Genomic DNA, 15,473 nt, shown 5'->3' with positions numbered 1-15,473 from the left:
CAGATGGTCCAAACTCAGAAGCAGACTTACAGATCAGAAACTAGTTTCTAGGACATAAGAGGCAAGGAAGAATATAAAATCTCAGTTGTTTTCTTTACCCCAAATCTTGTAATAGCCTTAGAAGTTGGACTCTAGGAAGAGTCCTCCCTTTCCCCATACTTGGAGGGACAATTTCTAAAGTAGCATCATGGACTGGGGGCTTTTGACAAAGTCACAGTCAAAAAGACAATAGAGGGCCATCTGCAAAAGAAATGTCTCAACCAAGCAGCAAGAGCACTGGCTCATGGCTGACCTGTGCTGGTATTTGGTGCCAGTAGAGATTCTTTGTTTGCTTGTTTAAAAATTTATTTATGCATATAAGAACTGGGGTATAGGCCACATGTCTGGTGGGCGAGAGGATTAACCAGAGCCAGAGTGGGGAACAGAAAAGGTGGATTGATTGAAATACACTGCTGAGGGGAGCAGTGGGCAAGACAGGAGAGGTCTGTTGCACTACGTGGGCCAGCTCCCTGGCTGGGGATCCAGCTTATGCTCCGTGGCTGAGGATTGCTTCATAGTGCAGCACTTTAACCCCTTGCTCCACCAGGGAGGCCCTGCCAGAAGAGTTTTTATAACATGGTGGGAGAGGCTTATATAACAACACTTAAGGGATGAAGTAGAAATCATGGAATGGGTAAAAGAACACTTGCAGCTTTAATGTTGATATTTATTTCTTTATTTTCAACCCTTCTCCAATTGCTTGGGAAATGTGACCTCACTACATCTTTGCTGTCACCTACAAGTGCAGGATTGGGCGATCATGTCCTCATACTCCTTGTACAAGATACTCCCGTTTGCCTCAATCAGAAGGATGCTAATGGGAACATATTTATAAGGGACACAGGATGGCTGGGGGACGCTCTGGTCTACCAGCTCATTGACAAGGTTCTGGATGATGGCATGATTGGGAGAATTGAGACCATAGCGGAGCACTCGAGGGCAGGTCCCCTTACAGTAGTTTGGGGTATAGAGATGAGGTGCGATGATCCAGTGATCCCATCCCAGTTGGTGGAAGCTGACTTGGAAAGGGTGGAGGGAACACTGGCTACCTTCAGGCCTCTCATGCTCCCGGGAGGAGCCAGGAACCTCAGGCCTGAGACTGCCTGCTTGCCGGGCCCTCCGCAAGAGAAGAGAACCCCTTTCCATGAATTCCTGCATGCCCCTGGGGAGGATCTTGGCCTTGTGAACACTTTTATGAGTGTCGTTGAAGTAGAGGAGCAAGAAGGCAATGTCCAAGGAGGCGGTGCCACGCCAGTGGTGTGCAACAACTTCAGTACCCTTTTGCTGCTGACACACGAACTGGACCTGGAGAATCCTACGTCCCTTGTGCTTCCAGAGCCTTTGTTGAATATGCTGTGTGATATCCATCTCCGCCCAAGCTTTGGAAAGCAGGGAAGGCTTTGAGGAAGCTCTTCCTGAAGTAGAAAAGTGGTTAGTTGGGTCTCTCCGGCCCCAGGGCTGCACATGGCAGGAGAGTTGCTGCTGAGTTAGGTGCAGTTGGTGACGGTAAACCACTGTGGCTCGGACTAGCTGGTACACCACCCGGTTGGGTCTCAGAGCAAAGCCCAGGGTCTGTATATGCCAGGGGCCTGTATAACAGGGAGCAAGAGAAGAGTATTAGCTTCTTGCCTCATAGCCTGCATTTCTCTCACATAATGACTCAGTACAAACTGAGAACTGTAAGCCGGTCTACAATTAACTCAAGATCATAACAACAGCCAGCATGTATGGAGAACTGACTGGTATATTAAGTCCTTTGCATGCATTAGGTATGCATAATAGCCTTATGAGATAGCTATTCCCAACTTGCAGACAAGGGCATTGAGACACAGAGAAGCTATGCTAGAGGGCACATAGCTAGTGGATAGCACAATCAAGATCTGAATCCGAGTCTGTGCACCTCAAGAAGAAAAAGTGTGTCTCTTCTTTAGATCGCTCATAGCACTAACCTTAATGTAGAATTAGTTGTGTATATACTGTGTGCATGGGAGAGATTCAATCATTATTATTAGTTGACTATTAAGGGTCACCAATTAAGAGAATTATTGAGATAAATGATTTAGAATGCATCCACCAACACAAATGGCCAGAGGAACAAAAGCAAAAACAGACAAGTGAGACTACACCTAATGAAAAAGCTTTTATTGTTCAAAAGAAACCACCTTAACAAACAACACAGCAACCTACAGAATGGCAGATGATATTTGAGAATTACACGTACCACATAGTATTGAAAAATATATAAACTCCTCATATAACTCAACAATTAACAAAAACACCAAGTAACCCAGTTCAGAAAATGGATACAGGATCTGAACAGAAACTTCTTTAAGGAAGGCAGACAGATAACCAGTAGGCACATGAAGAGATGTTCATCATCTCTTATTATTAGGGAAATGCATAATCTCGTTTTAGGGCAATCAAAATAGGAATGAGCTATCACCTCACACCTGTAATACTATGCACAGTCTGGCTATGACAAATTCACAAGAGGCAAGATCTCACGAGAATATAGAGCAAGGGGAAACATTCAAGTAGTGGTTACCAGAAAAGAAGGAAGTTGAGTATGGGTCATTCAGGTAAAAGAGATCAATTGTTTAGTGAAGGATAGAATTGTGCTTTTAGTGAAGATATAATTTAATATATGTAGATGTTGATGTATAATGAGGCACACCTGAAACTTGTATAATGTTAAAATGCAATGTTATGTTATAAAAAATGTTTTAAGAATTTTTGAAAGAAACATGTCCTCATATCACATCTTTATCAGATGCCATTTGGGGGCACCAGTCCAGTATTGGAGAATATGGGCTGCTCTTATTTTAAATATTAAGACCGATGGGCCACAAAGTAATTTTGTCTGTCCCCCTCTATTGGGTGCAGGTCTGTCATTTTTGCTCTACTTTAACAATCACTTCTTGGGCATATTTTCTTCTTAGGCTTTTTTCCCCTTTCCCCCGCAATTAATCTCTTCTCCAGCCTGGGAATGATTATTCATTTACCCCGTTCATTGCGCCATCATTCCCCTATGCCATTTTCAACAAGCCTTTGGTGACATAAATATTATGTTTGCTAAGAATTCTACTAGAAGTTGCCTTTTGGTGATTAAGAGTTCTAATCCAAACTGTAATGCTGACACCCAGTGGTTAAAGGGTTAGAAGGCTGGGCTGCAGAGCTGTGGACTGTGCCCCATCTGGCAAATGTCGAAGATCACAAAGAAGGTAAAAGGAAAATATTTGATGGTTTCACTTATAGCAGGAACATAGGGAAACCATGCAAGGGATCAGAGGGAAAAAAAGACAAAATGAACAGGTAAATTAAGTAGGAGACATTCAGCAGGGAGGAGAAGGGGAAGGAAAAGAATCAAAACTGGAAGAAAGAGCACAGTAGACTGTGGTGCTGTTCACAGGTGTCTTGGTGGTGGGACTTTTATGGAAATTACCCCCAAGAGGAGAATGAACAATGATGTAAAAATATATAAATACTGAAATAAAGATTATGGCATGATTTCTAAAAGAGACAAACAAAACTAAGTGTTGTGTGTGTGTGTGTGTGTGTGTAAAACTCTTCCTTAGTTCTCATACATCTCATTACTAAATATTTCTGCATTAATTTATTACTCATTCATCTAATCATCCTTCTCCACAGAACCACAAGCCTGGAATTCTTCAGTAGGCTTGCAGAATCCAACACAGGAGATTTTCAGTGTCTTGATTCATCAGGACAAATTTTTTAAAGCTTAGGTTCCAAGTCATGCTTAATATACCCTAAGTTTGGGCCACTGGGCATCACCCACACAAGACCTATGACAGGCTGTTTGCTTTCACTGTTTGCTTTCTCAAGTTACGCCTCACTCCAGTCCTACAAGAATCTTTCCAAAAGGCCCACCCGTACACCTACCCCACCCTGTGTGAAAAGGAACCCAACCCAACCTTTAGCAGGGAGCAGGCCGTCTGGTAAGGAACTGCCCTTTCCTCTCAGACCTTGACATAACATTATTTCCTGGAGCAGGGCGGGGTTGCTAAAGATTGGAGCCAGGAAGGGTCTGCTCAGAACTTTTCAAGGAAACGGCTGACTCACACGTCCTGTGTGCTTGAACCTGGCATAGCTCTCCTGGCAAGTTCAATTCCGCTGGATCATCTCCTGATGGAAAGACCAGGGCCTGCTCTCTTATCATCTGCTTCTAGATCCTTCTGAGTCCCTAAATACCAGTATGTCCCCCAGTCAGACTAGGAACTGGCCTAATTCTAATCACCCTCTGCGCAAACAAACTTGATTTGTGCCACTTGCGCTTGCTGCTATACTTAGAGACAAAGTCCGGATCTTTCTGGCCGCCTACACATCCCTCCGCTTCATCGATCACATATCCTGACACCTTCCACGATGTTCATGAGGCTCCAGTCACAGGGATTTCCCTTCTGCTCAAGTCAGTGGCGCTTGTTTCGGCCATCTAGACTTCTGCACACATTGTTCTCCCTGCTTAAATTAGACTTCTCCCTACTGTTTTCAGGCCTGACTTTGTATTTTACAGACCTCAGTTCAAATGTTACCTCTTCAAAGATGCCTCCTTTGACAAACACATCTAAAAAGAGGATTTCTGTGATATTCTCTGTGAAAACAACCTGATTTTCACTTTCATAGTGCTCACAATTTGCAATCATTTGGGTTTACTTGTCTCACCCATGACAACATAAGCCTGTCCTGATCACATCTGCATGCAGGCACCTAGAACAATGCCTGGCACTGATTAGGTGCTGACCAAATATTTGTCCAGTGAAACCTCCACCCACACCAATCTATTTACCCTTACTTGGATTCACTTCTCTCTTCTCTGCCTTTATGCTGCATAAGTTCCAGCTCAAATATTACCTCCTAATCGAGCCTTCCAACTGTCTCCCTGCTTCCATTTCCTGACCCATTACTTCGTGGAGTCCTAGGAGCTCTACTGCTTCTTTTTTTATAAAAAAAATATTTATTTATGCATACAAAACTGGGGTACAGGCAAGAAGTGCAGGGGGGGGCTGGTTGAGAGGATTCACCAGAGGCAGAGTGGGGAACTGAACAGCAGATCAATGCAGTACACTGCTGAGGGGTGCAGCAGGTGGGTCAGGAGAGGTCTGCCACACCATGCAGGTCACCTCCCTGGCCAGGAATCAAACTCGAGGTGCAGTGGCTATGTACTATGCTTTAAGCGGTTGCGCCACCGGGGAGAGCCCAGATATCTACTGCTTCTATTTTTCAAAGCATTTGTCATGCTGTAACATTATATGTGATGGCCACCCAGCCTACTACAGTGGGAATGTCTAAAGTTTAGGGAAGCAGTTATTTACCTCTTATACCCAACACAAATAGAGTTTCTGGTGGTCTATTGAAACTTATAAGGAGACAGTAGAGCAGGACAGCAGCCTGAAAGCTTGGCTTTGACAGCCAGCTCTACTAATTAATACCTGTGTGTTACAGTAAGTTATGGTGAACCTTAGTTTCTTCACCTGAGTGGGTGTGATAGTGGTAAGGATTAAGGAAGAGAATGTTTACAAAGTATTTTGTCCAATGCCTGGCACCCAGTAGCCTCACAGTAAGAGCTTATCTGGAGGAATATTTGTTGTTTAAACCAGAAGGAATATTTGTTATTTAAACTGCAATTGTCTCCAAAATTAGCTAAGACCCAAGACTCAGTTCACCAGTTACCCAAGATTTCCTTAAAGTTGACAGCTATTTCATTCCCTAAAGAGACTCTCTACTTCAAGACCCACTGCTTTCCTGGAAAAGTGCCTAATGAAGATGTCTAAAACAGAATCAAACATAATGGGAACAAAGAAAACTTCAAAGTATGTTTGGCACCACACATCCAAAGTAGCAACATGCTTGAAATAGAAACACTGCATAAATAAGGATGTTGGGATGCTACAGTTCAACACTTAAACAGATTTAAGGACAGACTTCAGAATCAGACAGACTTGAGCTCAAATACTGTCACCCACTGTCTGTGTAATCTTTGCAAGTTATTTAACCTCTACAGGTTTAGTTCCTTTATCTTTAAATATTATGCTAATTGGAGTACTCTCCAAGATGGACTCCTTGCATCTAGCCAGCTCTTTCTGCCTGCTGGTGTCTCTGCAAGCCTTTCTTTCTTCCTTTTTTAAATAATGAACCTACCCTTTTGGAGATAAAAAAAATAAAGATTATGCCAATTGTTCTATGATAACCAATACATTTCCCCAACTCAGCATCCTGTCCTCTTTGCCTTCTAAGAATAAAATAACACAAAACAACCCTCCACAATGATCTGGATATTTCCCAGTTAACTGTGTTCAGTGATGTAACCAGTAATAAGGTTTTCTTTGAAAGGCAGGAGCTACTGACACACCACTCAATTGTCCTCAGGCAGGCCCCAAGGCCAAGGTTTGAAGTTGGGACGCTAAACGGAAGTAGCCTTGAAACCTGCTGCCCCCAAGCTTGCCATCCTTTGAAAACCAAGTTTGAGAAAGCAGCCCACCTCCCAGGTAATAAAGCTTGACGGTGAACTCACAGAACCCCTCTCCTCTCCCCTCCAGTGAATCACAGCAGGGTACAATAACTCACCTCTGAGGGGCTTTGCCACGTTGGCCAAGGGCCTCACCAGCCTCACCATGGTCGCCCCGATGGTGCGGTTCTCCCTAGGGTGCCCAAGCTTGTCAGCTGAACGCTGGTACAACTCCAGCATGTACCTCAAAGGGTGCCCTAGGACCCGTGGCTTGCTCTGCGGCTTGCCAGGGATTTCTTCGAGCAATTCCCAAATCAAGGGCAAGGTGGGCGCTTCAGCCAGGCGGGCAGTGGAAAGCTGCCCTTCCTTGGTCATTTGTCCACTGTGTTCCATAAAAAGCACCAGGCCCCAGATAATGAGGATTCTAAGGACGTGGAGGAGGACCATCCTGAATGGTTTGGCGTTCAGCAATACACGCCAGCCCACGTCCAAAGGACGCACCCTGATCCTTTCCTTTCACACCGATAACCACATCCTGGCCCCACAGTTGCAAAGGTAGGGCAAGAAAGCAGCACAAACAAAACCGAAAGGCAGGCAGGCTGATGCTGTGTCGCTTCTTCTGGAGGAGCTCCTGGATTTAGGGAGGTCTCCTAACTTGGCCTCTTTGCATCAAAACAAACAGAAACAGCAGCAGGAATAAGGCAGTCTGTCCATCCTGCTCTCCAGGGCTAGCAACAACAGAGTACTTATTTGGAGGAGGCTGAAATAACATCAGAGGAGAGATCCATTCCAGGACCCTCTCCCTCACCTTATCCACTAGGATGTAAAGAAAAAAACCAGTCCTAGCTTGCCCTGCTCCCCAGCTTTAAAGGTTTCTCTCAATCACTTCTTAAAGGGCCAGCGGCTTCCTGAGTGCATCGCACGTCCATACCAGTGCCTCAAAGCAGCAGTTCCCAAAAGGTGGTCTGCTAATATGATGTCTTGCAGTGTAACTGTGCAGTGGTTGTGAATACTGGGTCTCAATCAAACCGTGAAGCCTCTGGGGAGAAACCGCAACAACATGAGTCTTCAGAAAGGCTACCAGAAGTCCTGCAAGCATGAAAATGTGGAAACCACTGTGTGAGTTGGCTGCTAGGGCTTGAAGAAGTAGACTTAACAGTGGTTCTCAATTTTGGCCATACATTGGCATCACCTGCAGAGCTTAACCTCTCTGGATGCCTGGGTACCATCCCCAGAGTTTCTGATGTAGTAGGTCTGGGGTGTTACCAGGACACCAGAGCTGTTTCTTTTTTTAAGTTCTGCAGGTGATTTCAATATGCACCCACATTTGAGAACTCTCACTTAGAATTTTCTGGTTTAGGATTTAGCATTTTCTGGCTTACTAGAGGATTTTCTGAATTACCTAGAGGGTGTTGAGATTGATATGAGCTTCATCAGAGAAGCCTGGGGCGGCAGAGATGAGTCTATGGATGCTGGCTGGGTGCCTGCCTCGTCTGGTTGGTTAATAGGAAGCACCAAGGCTGGGCCGCTTAGTCAAGGGTGCCCTCAACCAGGAGCCTGCAGAAAAATGGCAGAGAAAGCCCTGGTCCTGTCCGAGCACCAGTGGTTTGTTGAAGCTTCATAGAGGAATCTGGTGGAGGTCAAGATGTGGAAATGGAGATGATGAAGCAGACTTGACGTGTGGGAGTCTTTTTACTTCTTATCAGGAACATTTATGGTCAGGAACTTTTGTGGATCAGGTGTGAACTCTAACCAGGCAGACCTGTGCCTGAATTGTGACTGCCTCTTCTCAACTGTAATTTAATCTTACCAAGGCAAATTTCTTCACTTCTTTGAGCCTCAGTCTTCTTGTCTGTATATGGAGATGATCTGTTTTATCTCACAGGGTATGATGAAGATACATGGAAATAATTTGTTAATTGCACAAAATCCAGTTAGACACATGAAAGGTGGTCAAATTCTCAAAGTTATTTCTTCCCTTCCTTTGTTTTTTATTCTAACATTGCATATTCCCTGGTGTGTATTGTAAAATGTAAGGCATGGATTGATGGGTCTCTGGTTCTGAATTCACATTCCAACTCAACTGGGTGAATTTAAACAAGGTTTCTCCCAGCCTGACTTTCCTTTTTTCTTTTAAAAAATTATTTTCTGTTTTGTGTAGTGTAGAAGATCTGGGATACAGACCATAGGGTGGTGAAAGTATTCACCAGAGACAGACTGGGGAACAGAACAGATGGATTGACTGAAATATCCTGCTGAGGGGAGCAGTGGTCCAGACTAGAGGTCTGCTGCGCCATGTGGGTCAGCTGCATCATGTGGGCCAGTTCCCTGGCCAGAAATTGAACTCAGACCAGAGAAATGATAGTGCTGAGATGTAACCCCTAGGCCACCAGGGACACCCACCCTGACTTTCTCAATCTGTACTGCTGTTTTCTTCAGAGGATTTTTGAGTGTGGTACACCCTATTGTATGTGGTACCACATACAATAAATTACCAGTAAGGGATATAAACAGATAATTCATGAGGCAAAAGTGAATGGCTAACACTCAGAAAGATGTCATAGAAATTAAAAAAAAAAGTGATTCAAGCCATGTAGGATATGACTCCACATGGAGTCATTTGATGACAGCATATTAAAACTCTGACACTATTAATTTCAGGTAAGACTGCAGAGCACAGGAAACTCTTGTGCTGCTGGGGAGTGATTTAGCTCCATGTTTTGGAGAGTAATCTGGCGTCATCTCTAGTGAAGTTGAAGATGTGCAATTGTCTTGGCTGTCTCGACCTTATAGCTACTACTCTAGCAATAGTATAGTTCATTTGTGCCTGGATTTTCATCTCTTAACTGAGCCAAACCTTTCAGTAGCTTTTAGCCATTATTGGCTGTGCCTCACAGGAATAAATGCAGTTTACATTACAAACAGTACAATGAGAGGTGCACATATTCACACACACACATCGCTGCTTGAAGCAAACACTTCCTGAAACAACACTTACCGCTTCCAACAGGTTGGGGTGAGTGCTATATCAAAGCGAGTAAGAACATGGATGCAGACTTAGAATACTATGTTTAAATGCCAGCTCTATTGCTTGTTAGTTCAACCTTGGCTAGTTCATTAACATCTCTGTGCCCAGTTCTATCATCTATTAAGAAGAAGCCATAGCCTCTCTCTGCTTCAGCTTTCTCAGATGTAAAGTGGAATGAATCACAAGTTTTCTCTCATAAGAATTTTGTGAGGATTATGTGAGTTAATAAATGTAATATACTCAAAAAGGTACCTGTCACAAAGTCCTCATGACAGGTTGGAGGTTATTACATTTGATGCAAACTGCGCTCTCCTTCTGCTTCTTAAGCTGGTGAGAGCAAGCCAAGAAGCTTCTCTGTGCCATGTACCCATACCACTGCTTCCTCCTCTTACTCCCTCTCTGCCTCCCTGACATTTTCTTTGGCCCTTGACCTCTATCTGTTACCAATTTAAATGTCCCTTCTAGCTGACATGACTAAATGAAAGAATGAGGCTTTGGGACAACTAACAAAGGTTCCTATAAGCGTTTGGGGTATAGTTTTCTTTGATGTTTCAGTGGTGTTGGGTTGGGATTACATCTGTCAAGAACATTTTTCTGCCATCTCTTAGTAGTGAGATTTTGATACAAGATCAAAAGAAGGCAGAAGAGACAACATATAACACTGGAAAGAGCATGATTTCAGTTTGAATTCCTGGTTCTGCCAGTTTTGACTCTTGCTTGACTTGTTGCATTTTAGGTTTCTGAATTGTGAATTGGGGATATGCTTCACCTTCCAGGATTGTGGTAAGATTTTTACGATGTAATGTATGTAAAGTATATAATAATGATAGTAACAATCCTAAATAAATGGTAACTTTTACCACCAGTAGCCTATGACTTTAAAGTTATATAAAGTATACATGGCTGAGAAAAATATGTGCTCATCTTTTTTTCGAACGTGTTCAGCGAAATTTTTATTCCATCCCTCTACCTATCAGAGCTTCACGATTGAATAGGTTGGCTTTCTTATTTTCAAAATAATTCAAATTCTTTTTTCAGAAAAAGATCCAAAACCAACCCCATTCTTATCACCAAAATTGAAAGAAGTTGAGAGGATTATTTCCTAGAATCATATCTCTCCCCTTTCCTTCACTGGGCCTGATGTATGCTACTGTCCCAAATCCCCAGAAGAGGGCACCAATTGTCTTTTGCAGGTTTATGGTTGGAGGGGTGTGTGTGTGGGGTGGGGGGGAGTAAAGGGCGGATTACTGGGGATTGGAACAGCATCTACAAAGGGATTTTAACCAATCCTTCCTGCTTTCAAAAAGCTAACATGTGAAAAATATGTGCATAAATTTAACTAACCTGTTTGATTGTTGACATGACAAAAGGGTTTTTGACACAACAAAATGTGTCATTCCAAGTTACTTTGAGCAGCAGGAACCCTTGGTGCACAGTTAACTCTTCAATCTATAGTGTGCTGGGCGCACTGCTAAAACTCTTGAAGTTGCTGAAGGATAGACTTTTACCCAATTTTGAGGAACATGGCTTTTGTATACAATACACATGTATTTTGATTCATATGCACACTTATAGTTCACATTTTCTTACAGTTGTACTCACTGAACAAAAATATAATCAATGCCTGCTATGTGGTGGTCTTAGGTGATAAAAGAATTTTACACAGTATAGACTTGAAAAGAGAAAACATATAAGTATACATTGTACAAAAAATAAACAATGATATAAAAATAAATAAAGGATGAAAGCCTACAGACTCTGCCTAGTGTCAAATTCCATCTCTACCTATTAACAGATGTGGCAACTTTGGGCAACTTACTTAACTTCTCTGTGCCTCAGTTTCCTCATTTAATAATAAGGATAGAAATAACACTCCTTTAAAAATATTTGTCTATTTTTACATCATTGTTCATTTTTGTATAGTGTATAATTTCTCCTTTCAGTTATTGTCCCCATAAAATTACCACTACTAGGCTACCTGTGAGCCATCACCATGGACTCTTTTTCTCTTCTCTCCCATTTTGATCTTTCTCCTTCCCCCTCCCCTATTGAATGTCTCCAATTTATAGTTTGATTGATAGTTTTGTCCTTTTCACCCCCATCCCTTGTATAATTTCTCTATGTTCCTATAAGTGAAACCAAACAGCTGCAGTGTTAAACAAAATAGTACTGCAATGAATATAGACTTGCAGGTTTCCTTTTAAATTGATGTTTGTGTGCCTTTTGGGTAGATTCCTAGGAGTGGAATTGCTGGTAGGTCCGGTTTTAGTCATTTGAGGATGTGCCACACACCTTTCCATAGTGGTTTTTCCACCAGCAGTGTAAAAGAGTTCCGTTTCCTCCACATCCTCGCCAGCATTTTTTGTTGTTAGTTTTTAAAATGTGGGTCATTCTTACTGGTGTGAGATGATATCTCATTGTGGTTTTGATTAGCATTTCCCTGATTGTAAGGGATGTTGAGTATTTTTACATATACCTGCTGGCCTTCTGCATTTCCTCTTTGGAGAAGTATATTTTTAGTTCTTCTGCCTACTCTTTGACTGGATTATTTATTTTGTATTTTGTTGAGTTGTGTAAACTCTCTGTAGATCATTGATATCAGTCCCTTATCAGTTTTGTGGAGTGCAAATATTTTTCTCAATCTGTGGGGTATCTCTTCATCTTGGTTATTGCCTCTTTTGCTGTACAGAAGCTTTTTAGTTTGATGTAGTCTCAGCTGTTTATCTTTCCCTTCATTTTCTTTGCTTTGGAGGATGAATCTTTAATTTTTTTTTTCTGAGATGCATGTCATAGAGTGTGTTGCCTATGTTTTCTTCTATATATTGTATGGTCTCGGGCCTTACATTCAGGTGTTTCATCCATTTTGAGTTGACCTCTATGTATGGTGTAAGGAAGTAGTATAATTTCATTCTTTTGAGTGTAGAAGTCCAGTTTTTCCAGCAGTAAAACAGCACTTCTTTAGAGGATTAAGTGAGGAGTAAATGAGTTAGCACATCTAATAATCATGCTGTTTCCCACATGCTATTTCTGGGAGTATAGAAATAAATAAGACAAATCCTCTACCTTCGGCTGGACACTCAGGTAGTGCTGCCTTGGTTATGATTATTGAGTTTAACCAGAACTTGACTGAGATTTCCCAAGGAAGTTCTTTTCTGATACCCCAAAATAGGGCATAAGGACATACTAATGAACAAAGCCATAGCTATTTCTCAGTCAGTGAAAGATGCCACTTCGTTTGTCATATCAGTCTATGATTCCAAATGATGTTTTAATTTTGCTAAGACAGTTGATGAGTAGTTGCCACAGAAAAGGGAAAAAGCTAACCATTTGGAACTGTGGTCCATAAGAACCCTGTACTTCATATAGAATCTGGGAGTATAGAAATTAATAAAACATGTTCTCTGTCTACAGCTGAGCACTAAGGTGGTTTGGGGGACACCCACATAAAACAATTTCTATCTCAAAAAGACAGCAACCTTGATAGAGATATAAAAGATAGGAAGTATTTCCCGTCACCATGACATTTACTCTGATTACTGTTCTGACTTCTTTAAAAATGGACCTACTTTCAGATGACTGGATAAAAAAGATGTGGTACATATATACAATGGAATATTACTCAGCAACCAAAAAAGAGAAACATGTCTTTTGCAGCAACTTGGATGGAGCTGGAAAAGATCATGCTTAGTGAGATAAGCCAGAAAGAGAAAGAAAAATACCAGATGGTTTCACTCACAGCAGGAATATAATGGACCAGGCGAGAAAATAACAAAAATAATGAACACCCATATACCAGAGACATTTTGTGGGGGTGGAGTGGGGAATGGGATCAAAAACGGGGGGGGGGGAAGGGAGGGAAATGCATGGGACTATGGTGGTGGCACATGGGTGATTTGGTGATGGGAAACCCGTGGGGATTACAATCGAGATGAAAAAGAAATGTGCAAAATGATGTAAAAATAAACTTTTGTAATAATTAAAAATAAATGGACCTACTTTCTAGATATGTTCTGTTAAAAAAATCACTTTTCATAAAAGAGAGTTGAATATATTTTATGGAGATATTTATTGATTTGGCTACATCATTTTATATAGTATACCCTATTTTATCTTCATATTAGTTCTGTGAGATAAGTACATACATACATACATACATATATATGAATGGAAATATAAGAAATGGAAACTTGCCCAAGGTGGTCAAATTGTCAAATGGTGGAATCCACTGGGATTCAGACCCACGTCAGACTAACTTCACAAGCTCCTTTCTTTGTACTTTATGTTTGCTATAATCTTCCAAGGAGCATTTAGCCTCTTAAAATTCGGTTTCCTTATGAATTCATCCTGCAGTGATTCCTGAGCATGATACTTAAATATAAATTCTGGACCCTCCCTGGTGATACAGTGGGTTAAAGCACATCACTATGAAGATAATCTCAGCTTCAGCATGAGTTCAATCCCCAGCCAGGGAGGTGACACACATGGCATGGCAGACCTCTCCTGTCTTGCCCACTGCTCTCCTCAGCAGTGTATTCACCAATATGCTTGTTTTGGTCCTCACTCTGTCTCTGGTAAATCTTCTCACTGCTCAATATACTCAACATATAATATGTGTGTGTGTGTGTGTGTGTGTGTGTGTTAGCTGTAGAATCATGCCTATCTTATCCATCATTGTAAGTGCTCAATATATTTTTGTTGAACAAATGTTGAACAAATGGTAGCAATTGCAGCCAGGCTAATGGGCAGACTCTTTTTGGATGTTATAATGTGTCATCAGAAAAGGCTTTTGTTACTTTTGCGGTAGAAGAAAGTATGAAATAACCGCTGTTCTCTGTGCTTTCAGTTCCTTAAAAAAAAATTATTACCTGTGTTATGATGTCCTTGTGAGTCTCTCGATCTTCAAGATGGCAGCGGCTCCAGAGAAAAATGTCCCCTGTTGCCATGCATGGGTAGCAATAGTTGGTGCTCAAAGCATTTGCAAATGGGCATAGATAGCATCAACCTCCCTAGCCTACAAACCAGGGAACTTCTAGCCCAATTAAAGTTCATTTAAGTCCAGAGTTGAATGTAGCTGAATTAAACATGAGTCACAATCCTACACTAAATCACCTTAATCAAGTTTCAGTGTTGTGTCAAATATTGTGTAGCATATATGAGAGTGAGACCCAGTACAGTAAGAATAACATGTGCAAAGGTTGTGAGGATGCAGAAGACCTTGTAGCTGGAGCACAGAGAAGAGAATGGTAGAAAGATTTCCAAGTAAGAACAATATGGAAGGTAGAAGCCAGAATACACATGGGTTGGGAAGGGTTGTTGTTTGTGCTTGTGCATCTTTCTGATGATTAAAACATGACTGCAAACACACACACAAAAGCCCCTTCTGGGTGGACACAGCTTTATGGTTTAACAAGCAGAACACAGACTGGATTACAGCTCTCAAATGCCCCATGGACAGGACACATTTGTATGGTGTTCTACCTACACAGTCATTTGCGACTGCATGATTTGTAAAATTTTTGGCCTTTTCTATGCTTTAACCACACTGTCCTTCTGATTTTCTTTCAATTTTCCCAACAATCTGCACTACATTTGCATGAAGGTCTTTGCCTATGCTGCTCTTAGTTCAGAAAACTCCTTCCTTTCCCCAGGCTATTCCCAATTGAAGTTCCTGTCTCAGCTCCAGTACAGACTTCCTTGAGAAAGCCTTCCTTGAGTCCCAAGATTGGATCTCAAAGGCATTTAAGGAAGATTAGTAGTGAAGATGACGCTTAAATTGGGCCCTCAGTTATGAGTAGGATTTGGGTAGGTGGAGAAGAGAAAATATGCCATTCCCAAATAAGTTCTGAACTTTTCAAAGATTTTCCTAAAAGTTGTAAGAAGAATGAACTAAAGACACCACAAAAGGTTCTCCAAAGCAGAACCTGAACAGCAGAATCAGCCCTA

The 15,473-nt window shown here is 41.8% G+C and overlaps 1 protein-coding gene across 1 annotated transcript; it reads right to left on the bottom strand.

The window, feature by feature from the left end:
• Positions 1-771: 771 nt before the first annotated feature.
• BMP15 (bone morphogenetic protein 15) lies at positions 772-6,949 on the bottom strand. Its single transcript, XM_004690047.2, has 2 exons — positions 6,622-6,949; positions 772-1,628 (listed from the first exon to the last, which is right to left on the bottom strand). Exons 1-2 carry the CDS (start codon positions 6,947-6,949, stop codon positions 772-774), a joined length of 1,185 nt encoding a protein of 394 aa, XP_004690104.1.
• Positions 6,950-15,473: the final 8,524 nt, after the last annotated feature.

This window comes from Condylura cristata, unplaced genomic scaffold (assembly GCF_000260355.1).
Source record: "Condylura cristata isolate star-nosed mole 26May11 unplaced genomic scaffold, ConCri1.0 scaffold00027, whole genome shotgun sequence".
Classification (NCBI taxonomy): Eukaryota; Metazoa; Chordata; class Mammalia; order Eulipotyphla; family Talpidae; genus Condylura; species Condylura cristata.
The sequence above is the reverse complement of the archived record's forward strand: the minus strand, read 5'-3'. Positions and strand labels throughout refer to the sequence as shown.